Here is a 22,695-nt window from a genome sequence, read left to right as displayed (position 1 = left end):
CGTTTTAGGAACTCAGTCGGGGTCTCAAATTACTGTTGCGAGTTAGACTAGTAGAATACAAGGTACAATTTCGAAACTTGGTTGTGCATCAGTTTCTCTCGTTATGTCAGTCACTGATAGTCACTTAACCCATGTCAGCAACAAAAACAAGTTGATTAGATAATTTAGCGGGCAGCTAACTTGGCAAACTTATCATGGTCGAATTACCGGCCGGGGGGGTCAACAATGATTTAATTAGTCTCACTCATATCATATTAAAAACGGCAAACATTTCTCTCCGCCCCATGGCAAAATGTGTAGAATTGCAGCAAACTTGCTTTTAAACTGCAACATTTTCTCTACACCCCATGGCAAAATGTGTAGAATCGCACAAATTTATCTCCGCTGTCAAGAGGGAACCACAAATGTTTTGATCGCAGTCAAAGTTGCCCATCCCTGATGTAGGCTGTATCCACACTGGATCTGTGAGCTGTTGGCTAGAGCGCACGTTTCAAAACCAGAGTGGGCACACTCGGTGTATAAAACACACCATTTGTTTCTGAGAGAAAACCATCAGTAGAGTTGAAAATGCGATGGAAACCCATTTAACTTGTATTCGGTACATGGGAATTTAACCGCCAAATGTATTTTTATGTGCATTGCGTCATCGCGTAGAGCCTTTTATCCGCAACAAGTCCATTTGATGGAAACATCTCTGGTGGGAAAACATGTATATTGTCTTTATGCAAATTTTTTGAATAATCAAATGAAAATCTGTCGCTAATTGGATGGAAACCTAGCTTATGATAAAAAGAATTAACTGAAATAAACCCAAAAGCAATGACTTTGGAGTTGATATGATGGACAATGGCAGCTCGTTGAATGAATTCACTTTGGTGTAAACACTGGAGGAGGCTTCAATAGCAGTGTCTTTAGTTTGCCTCCACTCAATTACATTCTGCACCAGCACGATGCCGAGACATTCTATATCATCAAATTGACCAGAGAAAATACAGTGTTCACCTATTTTTTTTTGTTTTCACTGGAAGGTCAAAGTTCAAATGCAGTGTCACATTGTTTTCAGATCTGTGTTTGGATATGCAATGTCTTGAGTAAGAATTCAGTAGTGCTTAGTACCTACCCTCATAAGAGTAACTTTAAATAATATCATTTTGTACGAAGATGGCAAATGTCAAGAGGGGTCCAAACCATCCTAATGCCAAAAGGCTCAGATCAATGTCACAGACAGGCGGATAACATTGTATTCACACCTCCAGTATATCAACACAATCCTTGCCTACAGTAAGAGGCGTGTAAAGGGCCGATTGGCTGAGTGAGAGTTTGTGTCATAATCCTGCATCTTGGTCTGAAGTGTAAACAGTCATTACAGCTCTATTCAAATTAGCATATCAAACCCTATTCAATAAACTATGTACTTTTCTTATTTTTTTTCACACAAGTGTGATAAGTTAACACGCGGTGTTCGGTACATTTTAATACTAAGGCCATACATATTTTATTAAACAGATATAAATATATATATATATTTTTTTAAAGTGAGGCGAGCAAGCCAAAACAAACAAAAAATAAGTAGCCCCTTTTATTAAAGACATGCTCCGGTATTCTTTTAAACCTCCCACTTTGGGCTGGATATGTCATCGAGTAGTTTATACATGCATAATCTATAAGCAGAATTACTGTCTTACTTCAATTAAGCCATGAAATCACAAGTTTTTCTTTATACTGTGCTACACCATTTCCCCCCACATGGGCTAGCCCCCTAGCAGCACGAGTTCAACAAGTTAACTTTAGCACCTCGCCATATGAATGACAGCTAGCAAGATGCACACACAGCAGAGCGAGAGACATAGGCCATTTTCAGGGACCACTTTTGGCTTGTGAGTGCTACTTTTAGAATGACTAGCTAAAAAGTATACAAAAGTACTAGATAACCCCTTTAAAATACTACAGCAACCTTAGTTCAACACCCTAGCGACCTAATCAAATGATTAAGTGATTTTAGTGGGGGGGGGGCATTATTTTGATCAAAACATGCAATTTTTTCAGTAGGACCTAATCTCTTTTTAATTTTTTCTAAAGTTAAGTGGGCCATCCTTTAAACATTTAATTAAATTTGTATGGCCTTAGTGTGAAAATGCAAATCTAGCTTGGTGGTTCCATGTGCACACAATCGCCTCAGAAGCTGTCTGTGTTTTCCCCCCCCATGTTATACGTGTGTGAAAGTGCACAGGTCTATTGTATAAACTATTGTGAAAACGTGTACACCTTGAAGAAACGGTCACGTGTGGCATAAACCCACTAGTTTTGTTTCTTATCCCACTGGTCTCTGCTATAAGGTGTTCTGATGGATCTGTGAGACATTGCCATTTCACATTCTTTCAATTTGGCTGAATATGGAAAACAAAGGAATGTCATGCAAAGAACAGAGCAAGAGGTATAATAACAAAAAAAGGGTAAGTGGATCACTACACAACAACTGAACTGATTCACAGGTTAGTATTTCTATAATTATGGGAAAGCCATGGGGTTTGTTAAAATGCAAGTCAAATTGTCAGATATTTATGTAGTCGGGAGTACTTCACTTCCCAATGAAATTGATGGGGAAACTGGTGTACACTCAAATCAAAGCATGCAAAACCTATTAAAATAAAAATTCAAAAAATAAAAATGGTGGCATGGGTCAATCCCCTTCTCTTCATTTTTGTTCTATACCCACAATACATTTCACAATGGCTAGGATGGGCCCTCACTGAAACAAGAGCATATCGTTGGAACCCCTAACTCTACCTTGACACTAGTTCTTTTTGGAGATTTTCCCCGCTTTCCTCTTGGGCTCGTAGGGTGTCCGTAGGATGCTCGGCGTCTCCTCCATAACACGCACCAGCAGGTTATCAATGTAGTCTTCCAGTTCACGGATATGGGCGTCCTTCTTTTTCACCACCCCCTTCTGCTTGATGAGCTCATGCACCACCTCGTCGAAAGATAAGTTGCTGTAGGAAGCCGCGCTCGTCTGCATCGTCTCCTGCGGGTGCAAACCACAGACATTATGATGACGTAAACACAGACGGCGCCATTTACACAAAATAAAAGTGTATTTCTCCAAACGCGTCTTGAGATTCGTAGTATATGAGTAGTATACAGTACAGATGGTAGGAATAGAAAAAAACTAAGCAAAAGGTAAATGAGTGCTAAAAATGATCTAAAGTAAGACAGAAGGTGGGCTAAGCCAGGGAATCCCTCGTATTACGGCAGATAGACTAACTGCCTAATTATTATTTTTATTTTACCTTCATTTAACTAGGCAAGTCAGTTAAGAACAAATTCTTATTTTCAATGATGGCCAAGGAACAGTGGGTCAACTGCCTGTTCAGGGGCAGAACGACAGATTTGTACCTAGTCAGCTCGGGGGTTTGAACTTGCAACCTTTCGGTTACTAGTTCAACGCTCTAACCACTAGGCTACCCTAAAGGTGTTAGGAAAAACGCAACAAACTACATCATGGCAGCACGTGTTCAGCTCGTATAACCGGGTGGCAGTCAGGACTAATTGAGAGGCTGTGATAAGGCGTCACTCCACAGGTTTGTTAGCACTGTCGTCGCCATTGGATTTCACTTCAGGTGTTTGATCTGATCAAGTGTTCAATAGTGTTCAACAGAAACTCTGCGATGGCTCAAACAATCAGGAATCCTGTGGAAGGGAATCTGATGTGTTATTTAAGTGTTAGTTCTAGAAAAAAAAAAGCTTTCAACCCCCATTACCTCTTTAAATCTTAAAGCACATTTCCTCTCCTCACAAGCCAGCCTAGGCAGAGACCTTGACCAGCTGGCAGACAAGAGCATCACATTAAAATGAAACCATGCCGCAAACAGTAATTAAGACAACAAAAAAATTGGAAGCTGCCTGGAAACGGCGGAGTGCATATTTCCGGAATAAAAAGGTCAAGACTTAATGAACAGGAAAAGAAAGATGCAACCAAACTATTTTGGTCGAGTTTGTTCTTTAGAGGACCGGGTGCATCACAGTCTGTGCCGATCCCATTATGGAGGGACGAGAGGAGCTGTGAGCTTCTGTTTTTTTTTTTAACGAGGTACCATGTTACCGCTTCAACAAATGGACATGGTTCCACCAGGCAGATACAGCAGCAAAGCCATCAACTTGTTTAAAATACTACACTCAGTCCCCTTCCCCTCCCTGTGCCCAAACCAAGCTGCCATCGCTGTGCGGTGTCTACGACGGGAAGAAGACCAAGTGCCGGACCATATTTACTGTAACTCGTCCTAGTATGAGAAACAAAGAAACTAAAAATGTGAGGATCCCTAGAGTTTATGTCCAAACAAAAGAGGACTAAGGCAGGGGATCACACTAAACACGCCGGCCCTTTTATTTCCATTGTTTCCAATGGTATGTGGACATGCTAGGTGTGCTAGGTTTTGTTGTCGCTTTCTGGGCAGCCAAAGTTGAAAGTAGCTAAGCAAAGTGCCTCACGTTTTTAGTCAGAGAAAAACAGGTGTTGTTAGTGGGGGTGTATCAACCGCTTACTGGGGAAGTGAATATGTTTTTGGAGACAAAGTGAAAATGTGCTGAGAAATAGGCCTTTTGTGCTACCAGAGAAAATGAAGAGCTAGAGACAACCAGTTCCGCAGAGAGACTTTCCTAACATGAATCAAGTTACCAGCTCCGTTTCATTATACTGTATGAGCAATTGTGTCCATTACCCACATGCCAAAAAGCCCCAGACATGATATAAAGCTACACAGCCGGGAGCTGTAGTAGCTGGTGACAGAGGCCTGGAAATGACCATGAACTACCAAAGTACTGACAATTTTTCCACGATCAGTAGTGAGGAGGAGATAAGACGAGCACACTTGGCATTCTCCAGTTGTCTCATTACTGCTTCTAATGAGCTCTGCTTTGAGAATTTAAAAGCTCCGTTCTTTAAAATCTCTCACTATCCTTCCCCTCCTCCCTCACTGGTTAATTAGCTAGGGCCTGAAAGGAGAGGAAATGGAACTGCCAGTTCATTTCTGCTAGTGCAGAGTATGGAGGGGCACATGTGGTTAAGACAACTCCTCAACACCCACAACGAGAGGTGAGGAAAGCCATTATCAGCATCCGTTTCTCATTTCAACATCACTTTGGAAGCTGCTCTCTTACCATGTTAATAATAATTCTGCAGTGTAATGGCCAGCTACTAGTAGAATTAAGCACCATGAGAGCGTTTTATTCTTATTTGTCTTTGGGTGGGGGTGTGACAAAACTAAGGTGGCAAATACCCCCATCAAACCAATGAAAAATCTCATACAGATTTCCCCCCCCCCCAAAAAGAAAAAAAGTGCTCCAATTATGGTACCAGTACGATATAATAGTACATCACCTGACCTTAGAGACTGAAACTCGCACTGTTTCAAATGATGAGCCGGGTCAGATGATGACCGCTGTTCATTAGTTTAATGACACTCATAGTGAACTGTCAAAGACAGAAAAGACAGCAGTTCAGAGACCAACATCACCAGCTGCAATGTCAAGTGAGATCGGGGAGAGCTGCTCAATTAAAAGTCAGTGGTGTTCTGAACCTCAGAACAAGTCCCCCAAAAAAACTAGGACTATGCTTTTTGTTTTTTCCCCCTTCTTGCCCCCCCCCCTTCATTTTATTTGAGATTAGTTCATAAAAAGTGTACAAGGTATGATCTCTTACATTTTTCTTTCCGTGGTTCTCTCTTGCCTTTCGGATGTCTCCATTAGTGGTGTGATTTTTATCGCTGCAAAACATCCATGTACACAATTACAAAATCATCAAAACACATGAAATCATATTTACCTGTGGCTGAGGGTTATATTACCAATAACCTGCCCACCATTTTTTTTACCACCATGTATCATCTGCCTTAACCTAAATTACCACAGAGGTAGTGTATGGTGGCAGCTGTTAAAAGCTGCAATATGTAACGTTTTGGGCAACCCTACCAAATTCACATAGAAAAGCGAGTTATAGATCTGTCACTCATTGAAAGCAAGTCTAAGACGCATTAGATCTGTTCTATGTGGACTATTTCTATGCTTCGGGTTCTTACGTTTTGTTTTTGCATTTTTTACTTTTGGTTTTTGTAGACCAGCTTCAAACAGCTGAAAATACAATACTTTCGGTTATGAAAAATACATTTCAAAATGACCGTTTCTTATTGGAGGAAGCCACTACCCATTTCAGTTTGTTTTCTTCCGTTTAGTGCTTATTAATGAACATGACCCTGGCTTGGATACCAAACATGATGGTGTGGACATGAAAAGCTTTACCTTATATTTTTGTGTGAGAGGAAGGGGTTGGTTGTTTGGGTGTTTCCCTGAGAGTCGCTGCTGAATGGGTTGCTGGAGCGCAGGTCTCCAGAGCTGCCCGAACGCCCCCCGTTGTTGGTCTTGCGTCCCTCCTTCTTCCCGGTCACACGTTCCAGCAGGCTGACCTTCTCCTTCTTCTCCTTTTTCTCCCCTCGGTCCCACAGCTGGCCCTGCTCCCCCTCGAACGGGTTGCGGTTGCGTGGGAGGGTGGCGTACTTCTGCGGCAAGCCATCGCTGATATGAGTAAAAGGATCACCTTGCCCCTCGCTGTCCTGGTAGCCTGGCACCTCGCCCTGGGAGTGCCTGTGAGGGGCGGCACCACTCTCTTTCTCTGTGAAACACAAACAATTTACCTGAAACATTCATGGAAGCAATACTAATCACAGACAAAGAAAGATGGCACAGGTAGGCTAATACAAGTAAATACTAAAATAGGCCTAATACTAGAGGAAGCTGCTGTCCTTACCCAGCTGTTCCATGGAGTTTCTAGAGTCCAGCTTGGGGCGGAAGTGAGTGCCAATGAGGTCAGACATGGAGCGGGCTGCAGAGAGCGTATGGGAGCCGGCCAGTAGGTGTCTCTTGATCTTGGGCTCTGGCTGATGGTCAGAAGCACTGGGTTGGCGAAGGGTCTCAGAGTCACACATGGCGGAGCGGGGCAGGATGGCTGAGGTGGTGTCGGAGAGACCACCGTCGTGCTTGCGCCCCTTCATCTTGTCCTTGAGTTTGGTGAAGGGCGAGCGGGGCTTGTCCTTTATGGAGAGGTCAAACATGCTGGCCGTCATGTTGTTCCTCATGAACTGAATGCTGACCTGGATCTTCCCTCTCTCCTTCCTCTTCTTCCCTGGCCTGGAGTCCAAGGAGTACCAGCTAAAAGAAGGGATGATTATTAGCCATCTGTAAATTAGGTATGTGGCACATTTAAATGAATACAGGAATAGAAGATTCAAAGAACACATCAGGTGCCATTGTTGGGTGCTAAAACAGTGCATTCTCAACAAGTTAAAAATAAATGTTTCTATTCTGAATTCATTTAGGTTTGTCATGGCAATGTATTCATTTTTAAATGAATACATTTTAAACGTGTTTTCCAATATTGGTGTAAAGTGGTTTAAAAAGCAGTGGAAAATATAGGCCTATTATTTAATGCATCTAAACTCTAGGCTTTGACATCTTCTTCAAGGTGATATGCTGCATCCATTTTTAGGTGAAAACTATCATTAAAGGTACAATACAGAAATCTGAGAGTACATACACTACCGTTCAAAATTTTGGAGTCACTTAGAAATGTCCTTGTATTTGAAAGAAAAGCTGATTTTTTTTGTTGTCCATTAATTAAAATTTTATCAAATTGATCAGAAATACAGTGTAGACATTGTTAATGTTGTAAATGACTATTGTAGCTGGACATGGATGATTTTTTAAACGGAATCTATATAGGCGAATAGAGGCCCATTATCAGCAACCATCACTCCTGTTTTCCAATGTCACGTTGCGTTAGCTAATCCAAGTTTATCATTTTAAAAGGCTTGGCATAGCGTTCATTTCTCAGAACAAGAATAGACGGAGGAGTTTCAGAAGAAAGTTTGTTGTTTCTAGCTGTTTTGAGCCTGTAATCGAACCCACAAATGCTGACGCTCCAGATACTCAACTGGTCCGTTTTATTGCTTCTTTAATCAGACCAACAGTTTTCAGCTGTGCTAACATAATTGCAAAAGGGTTTTCTAATGATCAATTAGCCTTTTAAAAACGATAAACTTGTAGTGCCTTTCTTAAAAAATAAATAAAAGGACATTTCTAAGTGATCCCAACCTTTTGAACGGTTGTGTAACTGAATGGAGCTGCTTCCTTTGGAAGAAATTAGTAGAGTGGAGACCCAAAACCATCTGTGTTGGGCACATTTCCCCGTGGAACAGCCACAACCATTATGTATTTAAAAAAAAAAAGGAATCTTTTCACCTGCCTGAGAATTAATATTAGAGGCTACCCAGACCCCTCTTTTACGGTGCTGCCACTCTCTGTTTATTATCTATGCATAGTCACTTTAACTCTTCCAACATGTACATATTACCTCAATTACCTCGACTAACTGGTGCCCCCGCAAATTGACTCTGTACCGGTAGCCCCTATATATATCCGCGCCATTGTTATTTTACTGCTGCTGTTGAATTATTTGTTACTTTTGTTTTCTATTTAACACGTACTTTTCTTAAAACTTCTTAAAGCATTGTTGGTTAAGGGCTTGTAAGTAAGCATTTCACTGTAAGGTCTACGGCTGCCGTTTTCGGGGGAATGTGACAAATAAAATGTGATTTGATATGAGGGACAAACATAATTCCCTGCAAACTGTGATGGTCTGAATCTTGAAAAGAATGTTGAATAATATTGTTCGTCGAGGCCACTCTGCTCCTGTTTGTTTAACCTCTTTGCTTCGCCTGCTGGAAGTAATACGATTGATGCCTTCACTGTGAGAAAAAGGGGCGACATTTGCACAAATCTGGCCTTTGTTCAGAACTGCTATGACAAGCAATTGGGAAATTACAAAGGCAATGGTGCAAGACAACCACGCAACTCATACATGCTAATGAGAATGATGGCTTCTCTGTAGCCTAAGCCTAGTTCATACAAATCAAGGGTATGTTGATTGCAGAAATGTAGAACTAGGAAGAAACCTCACTCAAAATACAAAGTCAACATTTAAACCATCTCTCAAACAGCATAGGTGTTCTGGCAAATTCCACAATTCCTTAATGAGCACAACCTCTGACTGTCCAAGCATTAACCTACTTCTGTCATGGGAAAGGTGGACAGGGATTCTATTTTTTTGCCCTAAACTGTTCTCAGACTGAGTGGCCAAAGAATCGCCATGGCATGGGCCTCTCTTGGTCAAGCTAGCCTAATTCCCATCTCTGTCCTCCGGAGCATGGTCTAAGAGCCACACAGCATGCTGCTGAGAGGGGGCCAGCCCTGTACTTCACATGGGTGTCAAGGCCAAGATAAACCTCCGTCTGCCTGGAACCACAATACTCCCACTCTACCCAGACCGCTGGGAAACTCCTCACAATCAACAAACACAGGTGTGCGATAATTAGGAGCTGCCTACTCCGATGTCAAGATGGACTCTCCTCCCCATGCGTCTGCTTGAAAACACAGCGAACGGACACAGCTAGCTAGCAAACCTGGAACTGCTCCAGTATATGGATATGGTAGCACAAGAGTAGGCTTAGGCCTCTGGCTCATTCTATGTAAGTCAGTTGTGTTGATGACTAAATTCCAGTCCATTGACATCTCCACAACAGCTCTTTACTTGAATAACTGCCAACCCTGGAGGTGCATCAGCTCTGGCACCTTAAATAAATACAACCATCAACAGTTGATTATGACATATCGCAATTCACCCCAACTAGCGGGTGAAGAGGAAGTGTGGTAATGTGTTTGCATGATGAAATGTACTGATGGCTAATTGACACCAGATCCTCCTAACTATGTTCCTGTTCCTCTGAGCAGAACGTAGGCTTAGGCTACTCATCATGTACGCCTAGCTAACTACAACAATTTGTGCAATGGTAATTCTACACAGCCAAAAATAACTTTATGTAGCGGCCTGGATTGGGTGGAGCTGGTGTGGTGTTTTTCGCCATACATTCACACCACTGGAAAAACTATTATAATTTGAATCAGAATTAGTAACAAGACATGTCTGGCCAGCTCCACCACATTCATTTAACATAAGCTAATACCCAAAGGGACACACCACAACATTCAGCCGATGCCATGTCCGCAAATGCCAGTTTACCATCTCAATTCCAGTATAAGGCAAGACTAAGCAAGGACATTTGTTCATTGTGTGATTACTGGAATTGAGGTGGAACAGTTTGCTGTATTAGCACCTACGCTGTGACAAGACACAGAAATAATCTGATAGCACTGCTGTTCTCGCTGGACTAGTTCACCAACTACAAAGACAGCACCCAAGTCAACTCAATTACACCATGAATGGCAGCCTATTCTCAAAAGACTAACCTCTTGATTCATTATCAACAAAGCCCATTTTTCAACGAACCTAATGGCGTAGCCTATGTCACAACAAGACAGATGTACTGGCAAACTCTGTTTGGGGCCCAAACTTTGGGCCTATGCTAAAGTGGCAAAATGGAGGTGGTTTTGAATTTAAGAATCTTTATTCGTACAATTATGCCCACATAAAAACATGTGGAACGCTGACCACATACTATGTGTGTGACCATTTCCCCCTCACAATATCAGGTGATCTGGGCTAGTCTACCCTACTCTCTGAATCATATACCGAAATAAGAATATGTTCAATGGTATTTCTGCAGTTTAGCCACATGACATGAACGAGACAGTTCTGCAAATCCACCTCCTTTCCTACTCTTTGCTGCTTCTGAAACATCAAACAGAGAACTAGGGAACCAAAGGCCTAGCACTGTTCAACGTGACTACGGATTCTTTGTGGCCAGTGTGTTTGTGAGTGTGGGGTTGAGAGCAGAGCAGAAGACACATTTCCTAATTAACAGTTGTACTGTACTCAGGGTATCTGCGGGGTCCATGAAATTGAATTTAAGACTTTTAAACACCTTTAATGCCACTCAGAATGCAATTTAATACCAATTTTGAGGTCTGTGCACGCCACACACCTGCTAATACTTCTATCCAGAAACATGGCCATGATGGGAAAAAGTTGTATTTTCAGGGCTGGTTCCTTCCCCAAAGGCTATAGCCTACATGGCTCATATTATCAGGCAGGTGTGCTATTTTAGCAACGTGCATTCTCCTGTAGCTTAACAGATTTGTAGCATAGTGGCTAGGCTATAGATGACTGAAGGATGGGGGTGGCTCATCTGCATTTGTTTAGGCTACCCCAATGGGCTAATCATTAGCTAGATCACAAACTCTTAAGCGTTTAGAATTTTGGCTTCGATACCAATACTAGCTATAATGATACTCAATACCACAAAAAATATCTTAAAGTAAAATATACAGCACTGTTACTGTATAAAACAGTGACAACGCTCCATGAAGATGGCTCTATTTTCTTCTTTTCTTTTTCTTAAAAGTGCATTGTTGGTTAAGGGCTTGTAAGTAAGCATTTTGCTGTAAGGTCTACAGCGGTTGGATTCAGCGCATGTGACATTTTTTGTTGTTGATTTGATCTGGAGAGCTACGTCACTGGGTGTGCAGGTTTTTGATCCAACACTGCTCAAAACACCCGAGTCAGCTCAATAAGGTCCTTCTCTCATTCAGTGAATCAGGTATCAAATGGCTATCCTTCAAACCAAGGTAGCTAAGCGTGGGAGGGCTCTAGACAGTGTTTTTTTTTAAAGATTTTTTTTAAACAATACAAAACATACACCTAAAAAACAGCAGCATACAGATGGGCACAAACATCGATGACCAGACCCACCTGCTCACACCCCCATCTCTAGCACCCACATTACTACCCGCCACATGGCCTCAAAGTGCACCATTTTGTCAACCACCTACTCTCAACATTTAGATAATAAAGCATTTGACCTTTCCATTGTCTTAACGATGGAGGATTGGTTGACTTCCAGTTAACTTCTTAGGGCTGAAATCCCGTTAACTGGATCGATATGACAACAGCCAGTGAAAGTGCAGGGCGCCAAATTCAAAATGACAGAAACCTCATCATTAAAATTATAATTGTCTCCAAGATGATTGACGAGAAAAGGATCGTCCAGCCCATTGGGTGTCTCACTGCGCCCTCATGTGCCATGTCTTGAAATAAATATGCAGACAGACGGATTAAAATTAAATGTACATTGTAATACTTCTGACAGACAACATTCTAACTCTGCCCATAACATTTGTTTTATAGCATTCCCAGAAGGCATAGATTGAGTCATTGCTAGTTTTACACTTAAGACATGGCTCTGCCGTTGTGCTGTAGAATTTGTGAATGGGTCTCTTGTATAATACATTTCATACATTAGTTTATACTGGATTAAGCGCAAACTTTCGTTAACTGTAATTTCATTACTTATGTTCCAACATTCCATTCATCTTGTGCCAATATCAGTTCTTTTTAAGTCTTGGTTCCAATAGTTCTCTCTTTTCTTTTTTTCCCTAAGAGATTGTTAGTTGGATAGGCTCTTTGCGAGGTTGTATATCTTACCATCATATAAAAATAATTTTCTGACTCAAATAGTATTCCCTCCAGACTGTTCTGTTTCAAATCATAATTTCATGATATGAAACTTTTAAGTTGCATGTATTGGAAAATATCTACATTGATCTGTCCAAAATGGCTTTTTAATTCTATCATGGAAATAAATAAATTTCCCTATTACCAAGTAATTTACGGTTTCTATGCCTAGACTGACTTTTTGCAGTGCAAAGACATAAAAAAAGTTAGCTAGTTCATCTGAAATGGCGCACAGAGGTAGATAGCTCTAACATCTTGAAAGTGTGCCTCAAGTATTATTTGATGTTCAATTGTTTTTATTATTTACCACGATGGCAACACTTAAGCAGCAGCGCAACATAACGGAAACACTGTAGTCAGTTCTGGCACATTTAAGACTCTTGAAACAGAATTTAAGACTCAAGGCCTTTAAACCTGATCAATTCATTGAAGATTAAGATTTAAGGACCCACGGACACCCTGTGTACTTTTGTTCCGAAACTTCCTTGAAAGGGAAAAACCTTATTTAGTTTAATTAGTTGGTAATACTTACTCTGTTTTCCTTCGCTCCTTGTTATCAAAAATATCATTGAGATTGATGGTACTCTGGCCCAGGAATTTATCCATCCCCACCAGGGACCTGTGCATCACAATAAGGCATAATTCATAGATTTCTGGATTGCCCTCCAGAAGCAGACCAGGCAGTTCAAAGGCGGCTTCTTCTCTCCACACTGGGTTGAGTGTTTTCTCTGCCACAGATGTTGAGTACTTCTCTTTGCCCAGCTGGATGATAGCGTAGGCGTCGTTGTTGCCGTGCTTACCCTTAGCTTGTAGGTCAGTTGCTTGGAGAACAGTGGCTTGGACATGAGTTGGGAACCACGTTTGTGCCTGCTTTGCTAGTGACATGATCAGCTCTGTTTATGTGTTAGTCATTCAAATGTATGTGCAGGTGAATTGACCTTAAAAAGTGATGACAGAGCATGCAAATATTAACAACTTATTTGTAGGGCCATGTTGACTAGTGATATGTAGATAACTTACAGTGCTTTTTGGTCATATATTTACATGTACAGCTAGTAACATATCAAAAGTCTGCAGCTAACTAATTCCTTCAGTCCATCTTACACACTTGTCTTTTGTGATTAACGTTAACATATCACAAATGTCCAGGCCACTGTAAGGCAAGTCATCTGAAAGCAAAATGGGAGATAAGAGTTACACATTGTAAGAGGTCGTGCAGGTTGACTAGATAACTTATCTACTACAGATGCGCTAGTTAGCTATGATTGAAGCTAAGCAGGCTAGCGAGTTAACAAGCTAAACTGCTGACATCAATCACCATTTCCAGCTTGGCTGAAGTAAGCTAAATAACTATGCAGCAGGGCTCTCCAACCCTGTTCCTCGAGAGCAACCGTCCTTGCTCGCTCGACCCTAATCTAGCACACCTAGCTAATTCTTATAATTAGCTAACGTTAGCTGATTAATAACTGGGTTGAAGCGAAAACAAACAGGGGGGCAGCTTTACAGGAAAGGGGTTGGATAACCCTTGATATACAGCAACAACACACAAAAAAGCATGTTCTTCAGTTCTATTGCATTCGTCATATTGTGACACACCACCGGTTATTATACAATAATAACGTTGCAACGTAGTAGTATTGATTACTAGACGTTCATTAGATTGAACAGCTGATGTTGGCAAGCTAGCTAAACAAGCTTCCTCACTACTGTACCTCGTCATTTTCTCAAAACTTGTGACATGTTTCCATCCTGTAAATCCACTCGATTGTTGTTGGACATATTTCACAAATAACCAATTGGAAAATGATTTATTGGAGCTTAATTTCGTTATTTTACAGCCTGCTAGCTAGCTGTACCAGCCCAAACTAGCTAACTTCCTTGTTGGTCTACTACATCCGCCACAATCACCCGTGAAAGTTCAAGCTCCTCCTCTGTTGCTGTGGAAACTAAATGTTTCAGGAGCACGCGCCTTATCTTTAACGTCAAACAAGTTGTGCCTGCCCTGGATACACAGTAGACTACACAGACTTTGTTCATAACCAGAAAAAAGTCTAAACCATGGAAGAAGAATGTGTCTTTTTGAAAAAGCAGGTAAAACATATCCGTGTGATACTCACGTAGGCACAGTATATAGGCACTTGATTCAGTTTTCTAAATTGGAAGAGTGTGTTCATGAAAATGCTAAATGCATGCAAAATTGCTCTGGTTAGAGGAGTGAAGCCTAAACATATAGTAATTTGCAGTAATTAATTCAAACTAGGAAGGTATAAGGTTGAAATTAGGTCTTTATGATTCACACCCCCAAATCTATGCAATGTAAATATCTGGTTGGTTTTGCTCCCCTAAAATTAAAGGAGAAAAGAAGGCCCTGGCCAATGGCATTCCATGGGGTTCAAACAACTCCTCCCTCTCACCTGTGAGGTTTGTGGGTGTCTGGGGCGTGGAGGGGAAAGAGGGTGCTCTTGAAAGATGTAAATCACAAGAACATGGGAACTGCTTTGTCTCCTGAGTGGCTGCATGTAGGTGCAGATAAGGGAGTTCATTTGAATGAATATAGACATGCATGTCACTCCACTTGACAAGTACATCTTAACCAAACACACCTGCCTATGTTGGTTTTATCGTCCTGCAATGAAAAGTGCAGTGTGTACATACCACAATCCCAGGGATGGGGCTGGGCCATCCATCACAGAGAGATTATTACTCTTATCTAGAGTGCATCTCTAAATGAAATGCTATGGCTTAGTGAAATATTGGGCTGTAGCCCAATAAAATGGGCTTTAGGCAGATTTAAATAAGGAGGCACCATTTCAACTTTTGTGTCAAGTCTGACTGCGAACACCAGAAAACAGCAGGGGAACCATTGGAGTAAAATATAAGATGGTGTCCAGAATGACAATGTGAGGGATAACGTGTAGTAGGCAACTTGTTAAGTAATAAAAGCTAGCAGAAGACCATATACTACAAACATACAGTATAATGTTACACTTAGTATAAGAAACCAATGTTTCTGAGGACGAGGCGACGATCTTGACTTGAAACTCAATACATGTAGGCATATAAACTACATGAATTACCAACCAGCTGCTTTCCCCTGATTGATTCTGTTCTATGTTCATGCTTGCTCCAAGTGTATTTTATATATATATACATACACACACAGTGCATTCGGAAAGTATTCAGACCCAAGATGGCGTATTCATAGTCCAAGATGTATGCGTAGCAGTGCAGACGTGGTTTGTCGTTCTCCCGTGTACATTTTGCATATATTTCAATTTATTTTCAATATCATTTCCATTTTTAAATTAAATATACCTTCCGGCAACCCGCCTCACCCAATGTGATACGGATCCGCTATTTTTAGACCTTATAGCCAGAACCTCCCTCAGAAGCTAGCCATCAGAAGCTAACAAGCTAATTAGCTACTAGCTATTTAGTCATTGTCAGCCACTGCTATCGGCCTTTACCTTTTGCACAGACACCAGCCGCTTTTAGCCTGGATAATACTTGCCAGCCTACCAGTATCGGACTGTTTTCTCCACTACAACGCCGGATTCCTGCCATAAGCCCTGGACCATTACTCCTGATCATCACAGCTCCCGGCTAGCAAACGAAATTACTCCAGCTACAATACCTCTTTTGCCAACTGGCCTGTCGACACGGAGCCCCGCCGTTCCATCAGGACTGGTCTGCCGACGTAGCTCCATCCATTGTGCCCCCAACCGGCCTTTGCCTGACGTCGTAGCAAATGCTCCTACTAGCCCTGGCCTGCTAACTTTTTATTTAAATTGTATTATTATTAAAAAAATAAAAATAAAAATTGAATGCCCTGTCTCCCGCTTGTTAGCGTAGTAACGACCACTCAGCGGCTTCCCTGTTTCATCTACTGCTGTTCACTGGACCCTATGATCACTTGGCTACATAGCTGATGCCTGCTGGACTGTTCATTAATCACGGTACTCCATTTAGTTTCTTTTTTGTTTGTCGGCCCCAGCCTCAAACTCAGGCCATGTGTGTAGGTAACTGACCCTCTCTGCTCATTCATCGCCATTTTACCTATTGTTGTTGTCTTACCCGTTGTTGTCTTAGCTAGCTCTCCCAATCAACACCTGTGATTGCTTTATGCCTCGCTTTATGTGTCTCTCTAATGTCAATATGCCTTGTATACTGTTGTTTAGGATAGTTATCATTGTTTTAGTTTACTGCGAAGCCCCTAGTCCCACTCAACATGCCTCAGAAACCTCCTTTGTCCCACCTCCCACACATGCGGTGACCTCACCCAGCATAACTAGTGCCTCCAGAGATACAATCTCTCTTATCGTCACTCAATGCCTGGGTTTACCTCCACTGTACCTGCACCCTACCATACCCCTGTCTGTACATTATGCCCTGATTCTTTCCCACCACGCCCAGAAATCTGCTCCTTTTATTCTCTGTCCCCAACGCACTAGACGACCAGTCTATAGCCTTTAGCCGTACCCTCATCCTACTCCTCCTCTGTTCCTCGGGTGATGTGGAGGTTAACCCAGGCGCTGCGTGTCCCCAGGCGCTCTCATTTGTTGACTTCTGTAACCGAAAAAGCCTTGGTTTCATGCATGTTAACATCAGAAGCCCCCTCCCTACGTTTGTTTTACTCACTGGTTTAGCACACTCCGCCAACCCTGATGTCCTTGCCATGTCTGAATCCTGGTTTAGGAAGGCCACCAAAAATTCTGAGATTTCCATCCCCAACTACAACATTTTCCCTCAAGATAATACTGCTAAAGGGGGATGAGTTGTAGTCTACTGCAGAGATAGCCTGCAAAGTTCTGTCATACTTTCCAGATCTATGCCCAAACGGTTCAAGCTCTAATTTTAAAAATGTATCTCTCCAGAAATAAGTCTCTCACTGTTGCCGCCTGTTATAGATCCCCCTTAGCTCCCAGCTGTGCCCTAGACACCATATGTGAATTCATTACCCCCCATCATTCTTCAGAGTTCGTTCTGTTAGGTGACCTAAACTGGGATATGCTTAACAAACTGTTATAGACCTATATCCATCCTGCCCTGCCTTTCTAAAGTCTTCGAAAGCCAAGTTAATAAACAGATCACTGACCATTTCAAATCCCACCGTACCTTCTCCGCTGTGCAATCCGGTTTCCGAGTTGGTCACCGGTGCACCTCAGCCACGCTCAAGGTCCTAAACGATATCATAACCACCATCGTTAAAAGACAGTACTGTGCAGCCGTCTTCATCGACCTGGCCAAGGCTTTCGACTATGTCAATCACCGTATTCTTATCGGCAGACTCAACAGCCTTGGTTTCTCAAATGACTGCCACGCCAGGTTCACCAACTACTTCTCAGATAGAGTTCAGTGTGTAAAATTGGAGGGCCTATTGTCCGGACCTCTGGCAGTCTCTATGGGGGTTCCACAGGGTTCAATTCTCTGGCCGACTCTTTTCTCTGTATATATCAACGATGTCGCTCTTGCTGCGGGTGATTCTCTGATCCACCTCTACGCAGACGACACCATTCTGTATACATCTGGCCCTTCTTTGGACACTGTGTTAACAAACCTCCAAACGAGCTTCAATGCCATACAACACTCCTTCCGTGGCCTCCAACTGCTCTTAAATGCTAGTAAAGCTAAATGCATGCTTTTCAACCGTTCGCTGCCCGCACCCACCCGACTAGAATCACTACTCTGGACAGTTCTGACTTAGAATATGTGGTCAACTACAAATACCTAGGTGTCTGGCTAGACTGTAAACTCTCCTTCCAGACTCATATTAAACATTTCCAATCCAAAATTAAATCTAGAATCGGCTTCCTATTTTGCAACAAAGCGTCTTTCACTCATGCCGCCAAACATACCCTCGTAAAACTGACTATCCTACCGATCCTCGACTTCGGCAATGTCATTTACAAAATAGCCTCCAACACTCTACTCAGCAAACTGGATGCAGTCTATCACAGTGCCATCCGTTTTGTCACCAAAGCCTCATATACCACCCACCACTGCGACCTACATGCTCTCGTCGGCTGGTTCTCGCTACATATTAGTCGCCAGACCCACTGGCTCCAGGTCATCTATAAGTCTTTGTTTGGTAAAGCTCCGCCTTATCTCGTCTCACTGGTCACGATAACAACACCCACCCGTAGCACGCGCTCTAGCAGGTATATCTCACTGGTAATCCCCAAAGCCAAAACCTCTTTGGCTGCCTTTCCTTCCAGTTCTCTGCTGCCAATGACTGAAACGAATTGCAAAAATCGCTTAAGTTGGAGACTTATATTTCCCTCACTAACTTTAAACATCAGCTATCTGAGCAGCTAACCGAATGCTGCAGCTGTACATAGCTCATCTGTAAATAGCCCATCGAACCTACCTACCTCATCCCCATTGTTTTTATTTACTTTTCTGCTCTTTTGCACACCAGTATTTCTACTTGCACATCATCATCTGCACATCTATCACTCCCGTGTTAATTTGCTCAATTGTAATTTCTTCGCTACTATGGCCTATTCATTGCCTTACCTCCTCACGCCATTTGCACACGCTGTATATAGACTTTTTTTTCTACTGTGTTATTGACTGTATGGTTGTTTATTCCATGTGTTACTCTGTGTCGTTGTTTGTGTCGCACTGCTTTGCTTTATCTTGGCCAGGTTGCAGTTGTAAATGAGAACTTGTTCTCAACTAGCCTACCTGGTTAAATAAAGGTGAAAGAAAAAAGAAAAAAAGACACCTTGTCCTTTTCCACATTTTTGTTACGTTACAGCCTTATTCTAACATTTTGTCTCATCGATCTACATGTCTCATAGATCTACACACTACCACGTAATCACAAAGCAATAAAAGGATTTGAGATTTTTTTGCAAATGTATAAAAAAAATGAATAATGAAATATCACATTTACATAAGTATTCAGACAGTTTACTCACCTTTGGCAGCGATTACAGCCTTGAGTCTTCTTGGGTGTGACGCCACAAGCTTGGCACACCTGTAATTGGGAAGTTTCTCCCATTCTTCTCTGCAGATCCTCTCAAGCTCTGTCAGGTTGGATGTGGAGTCCTGATGCACAGCTATTTTAGGTCTCTCCAGAGATGTCAAGTCGGGTTCAAGTCCGGACTCTGGCTGGGCCACTCAAGGACATTCAGAGACTTGTCCCGAAGCCACTCCTGCATTGTGTGCTTAGGGTTGTTGTCCTGTTGGAAGGTGAACCTTCGCCCCAGTCTGAGGTCCTGAGCGCTCTGGAGCAGGTATTCATCAAGGATCTCTGTATTTTTCTCCGTTCATCTTTCACCCTTGATCCTGACTAGTCTCCCAGTCCCTGCTGCTAAAAAACACCCCCACAGCATGATGCTGCCACCACCATGCTTCACTGTAGGGATGGTGCCAGGTTTCCTCCAGACGTGATGCTTGGCATTCAGGCCAAAGTGTTCAATCTTGGTTTCAACAGACCAGGGAATCTTGTTTTTCATAGTCTGAGAGTCCTTTAGCTGCCTTTTGGCAAACTCAAAGCGGGGTGTCATGTGCCCTTTACTGAGGGGTGGCATCCGTCTATCCTCTCAACACTAAAGGTCTAATTGGTGGAGTGCTGCAGAGATGGTTGTCCTGGAAGGTTCTCAAATCTCCACAGAGGAACTCTGGAGCTCTGTCAGAGCGGGTTCTTGGTCAACCACTTTACCAAGCCCCTCTCTTCTTCCAGCTGTCCAGTTTGGCCAGCCGGACAGCTCTATGAAGAGTTTTGGTGGTTCTAAACTTTTAGATTTAAGAATGGAGCCCACTGTGTTCTTGGGTACCTTCAATGCAGACATTTTTTGGACCCTTCCCTTCCCGAGATCTGTGCCTCAACACAATCCTGTCTCGGATCTCTACAGACAATTCCTTCCACCTCATGGCTTGGTTTTTGCCCTGACATGTAGTGTCAACTGTGGGACTTTATATAGACAGGTGTGTGCCTTTTCAAATCAGGTCCAATCAATTGAATTTACCACAGGTGGACTCCAATAAAGTTGTATAAACATTTTAAGGAGGATCAATGGAAACAGGATGCACCTGAGCTCAATTTCGAGTATCATAGCAAATGGTCTGAATACTTATGTAAAGAAGATTTTTTTGTTTTACATTTTTGGTTAGTTTTACACAAATAAAAATTTTAAAAAACTGTTTTCGCTTTGTCATTATGTGGTATTGTGTGTAGATTGAGGGTGTGGGAACTATTTAATCCATTTTAGAAAAAGGCTGTAACGTAACAACATTTGGAAAAAGTCAAGGGGTCTGAATACTTTCCGAATGCACTGTATGTATATGTGTATATAACACAGCATGTAAGGTGTTGATCCCATGTTTCATGAGTAGAAATTAAAGATCCCTGAAATTTTCCATGTGAAAAAAAAGCTTATTTCTCCCAATTTGGTGCACACATTTGTTTACATCTCCGTTAGTGAGCATTTCTCCTTTGCCAAGATAATCCATCCACCTGGCAGGTGTGGCGTATCAAGAAGCTGATTAAACAGAATTATCACTACACAGGTGCACCTTGTGCTGGGGACAATAAAAGGCCACTCTAAAATATGCAGTTTTGTTACACAACACAACAAGGCAGTGTGCAATTGGCATGCTGACTGCAAGAATGTCCACCAGAGCTGTTGCCAGAGAATTTAATGTTATTTCTCTATCATACGTTGCCTCCAACATCGTTTCAGAGAATTTGGCAGTATGTCCAACCAGCCTCACAACTGCAGACCCCGTGTATGGCGTTGTGTGGGCGAGCGGTTTGCTGATGTCAATGTTGTGAACAGTGTGCCCCATGGTGGCGGTGGGATTATGGTATGGGCAGGCATAAGCTACGAACAATGAACACAATAGCATTTTATCGATGGCAATTTCAATGCACATAGATACCATGACGAAATCCTGAGGCCCATTGTCATGCCATTCATCCGCTGCAATCACCTCATGTTTCAGCATGATAATGCACGGCCCCATGATGCATGTATCTGTACACAATTCCTGAAAGCTGAAAATGTCCCAGTTCTTCAACCGCCTGCATACTCAACAGACATGTCACCCATTGAGCATGTTTGGGATGCTCTGGATCAACGAGTACGACAGCGTGTTCCAGTTCCTGCCAATATTCAGCAACTTCGCACAGCCATTGAAGAAGAGTGGGACAACATTCCACAGGCCACAATCAACAGCCTGATCAACTCTATGTGAAGGAGATGTGTCGCACTGCATGAGGCAAATGGTGGTCACATCAGTTAATGACTGGTTTTCTGATCCACACCCGTACCTTTTTTCTAAGGTAGCTGTGACCAAAAGATGCATATCTATATTCTAAGTCATGTGAAATTCATAGATTAGGACCTAATGGATTTATTTCAATTGGCTGATTTCCTTATATGTACTGTAACTAAGTAAAATCTTAGAAATTATTGCATGTTGCGTTTAATTTTGTTTAGTACATATATATATATATATTTATATACCGTATATATATATATCTATATATATATTGTGTTGAGCTTTGTCTGTTTGTACTTAGTGAAATAGCATGATGTTGCATCCAATGGTATACACTAGGGTCATGACACAGATCCTTAATTTGACAATTTGTCAAACACTTTCATATATTACCCTATTGGAAACAGTACCTCAATCTCTCCATCTTGTGCGGGACGTAAACATGAAAGACATTGCATTCCAACAACACCTGTATCCTTTTATTATTTTCCTCTGATAGAGTAAAAACCGGCGCATATATATATATATATATATATATATATATAATTTTAAAAAAACATCAAGTCATAAATTAAAGAACAGTAACGTATGGCCTCAGTCTATACTTTCCAGGGGAACAACACTGAAGCCCCATAAACTCTCCAACATGTAAAGGGAACCTCTATTGCATGGCAGCCAGGTCCACATGTTGAGCCATATTAGGCATCCCCTTTAAAGGCCACAGTCTACCAAGGGTCTCTCGCCACGGTCAGGCAGATGGTTCTGGTTTAGCCTCCTTTCTTCAACACTATATAGGTTGTATTACATTTATTAAACACTTTAGAAAAAAATCTCTGGCTGCAAGATTGTCCATCTGTTGGGGGCAACACAATATACTATGAAGGAAGTATGAAGACCGGTGGGGGGAGGGGTAATCATTGTGATGTCACTGCTGCTCTTAATGTGGTGCA

The 22,695-nt window shown here is 42.0% G+C and overlaps 1 protein-coding gene across 1 annotated transcript; it reads right to left on the bottom strand.

Moving 5' to 3' along the window:
- Window positions 1–2,421: 2,421 nt before the first annotated feature.
- LOC112252811 (rab11 family-interacting protein 2) lies at window positions 2,422–14,429 on the bottom strand. The gene is made up of 6 exons (XM_024424438.2): window positions 14,227–14,429; window positions 13,047–13,683; window positions 6,797–7,197; window positions 6,292–6,661; window positions 5,696–5,759; window positions 2,422–3,022 (listed from the first exon to the last, which is right to left on the bottom strand). The coding sequence occupies exons 2-6, from the start codon at window positions 13,397–13,399 to the stop codon at window positions 2,795–2,797; spliced, it is 1,416 nt and encodes a 471-aa protein (XP_024280206.1). The 5' UTR covers window positions 13,400–13,683; window positions 14,227–14,429; the 3' UTR covers window positions 2,422–2,794.
- Between the last annotated feature and the right edge of the window lie 8,266 nt (window positions 14,430–22,695).

This window comes from Oncorhynchus tshawytscha, linkage group LG06 (genome assembly GCF_018296145.1).
Source record: "Oncorhynchus tshawytscha isolate Ot180627B linkage group LG06, Otsh_v2.0, whole genome shotgun sequence".
In the NCBI taxonomy this organism is placed as follows: Eukaryota; Metazoa; Chordata; class Actinopteri; order Salmoniformes; family Salmonidae; genus Oncorhynchus; species Oncorhynchus tshawytscha.
This window is presented reverse-complemented; position numbering and strand designations above follow the sequence as displayed.

Coding starts and splice junctions, on each gene's coding strand:
- LOC112252811 (XM_024424438.2), bottom strand. CDS start 13,399: ATGTCACTAGCAAAGCAGGCACAAACGTGGTTCCCAACTCATGTCCAA. Junction 7,198..13,046: donor AAGGAGCGAAGGAAAACAGA/GTAAGTATTACC, acceptor CCCTTCTTTTAG/CTGGTACTCCTTGGACTCCA. Junction 5,760..6,291: donor CTCTCACACAAAAATATAAG/GTAAAGCTTTTC, acceptor GATGTTTTGCAG/CGATAAAAATCACACCACTA.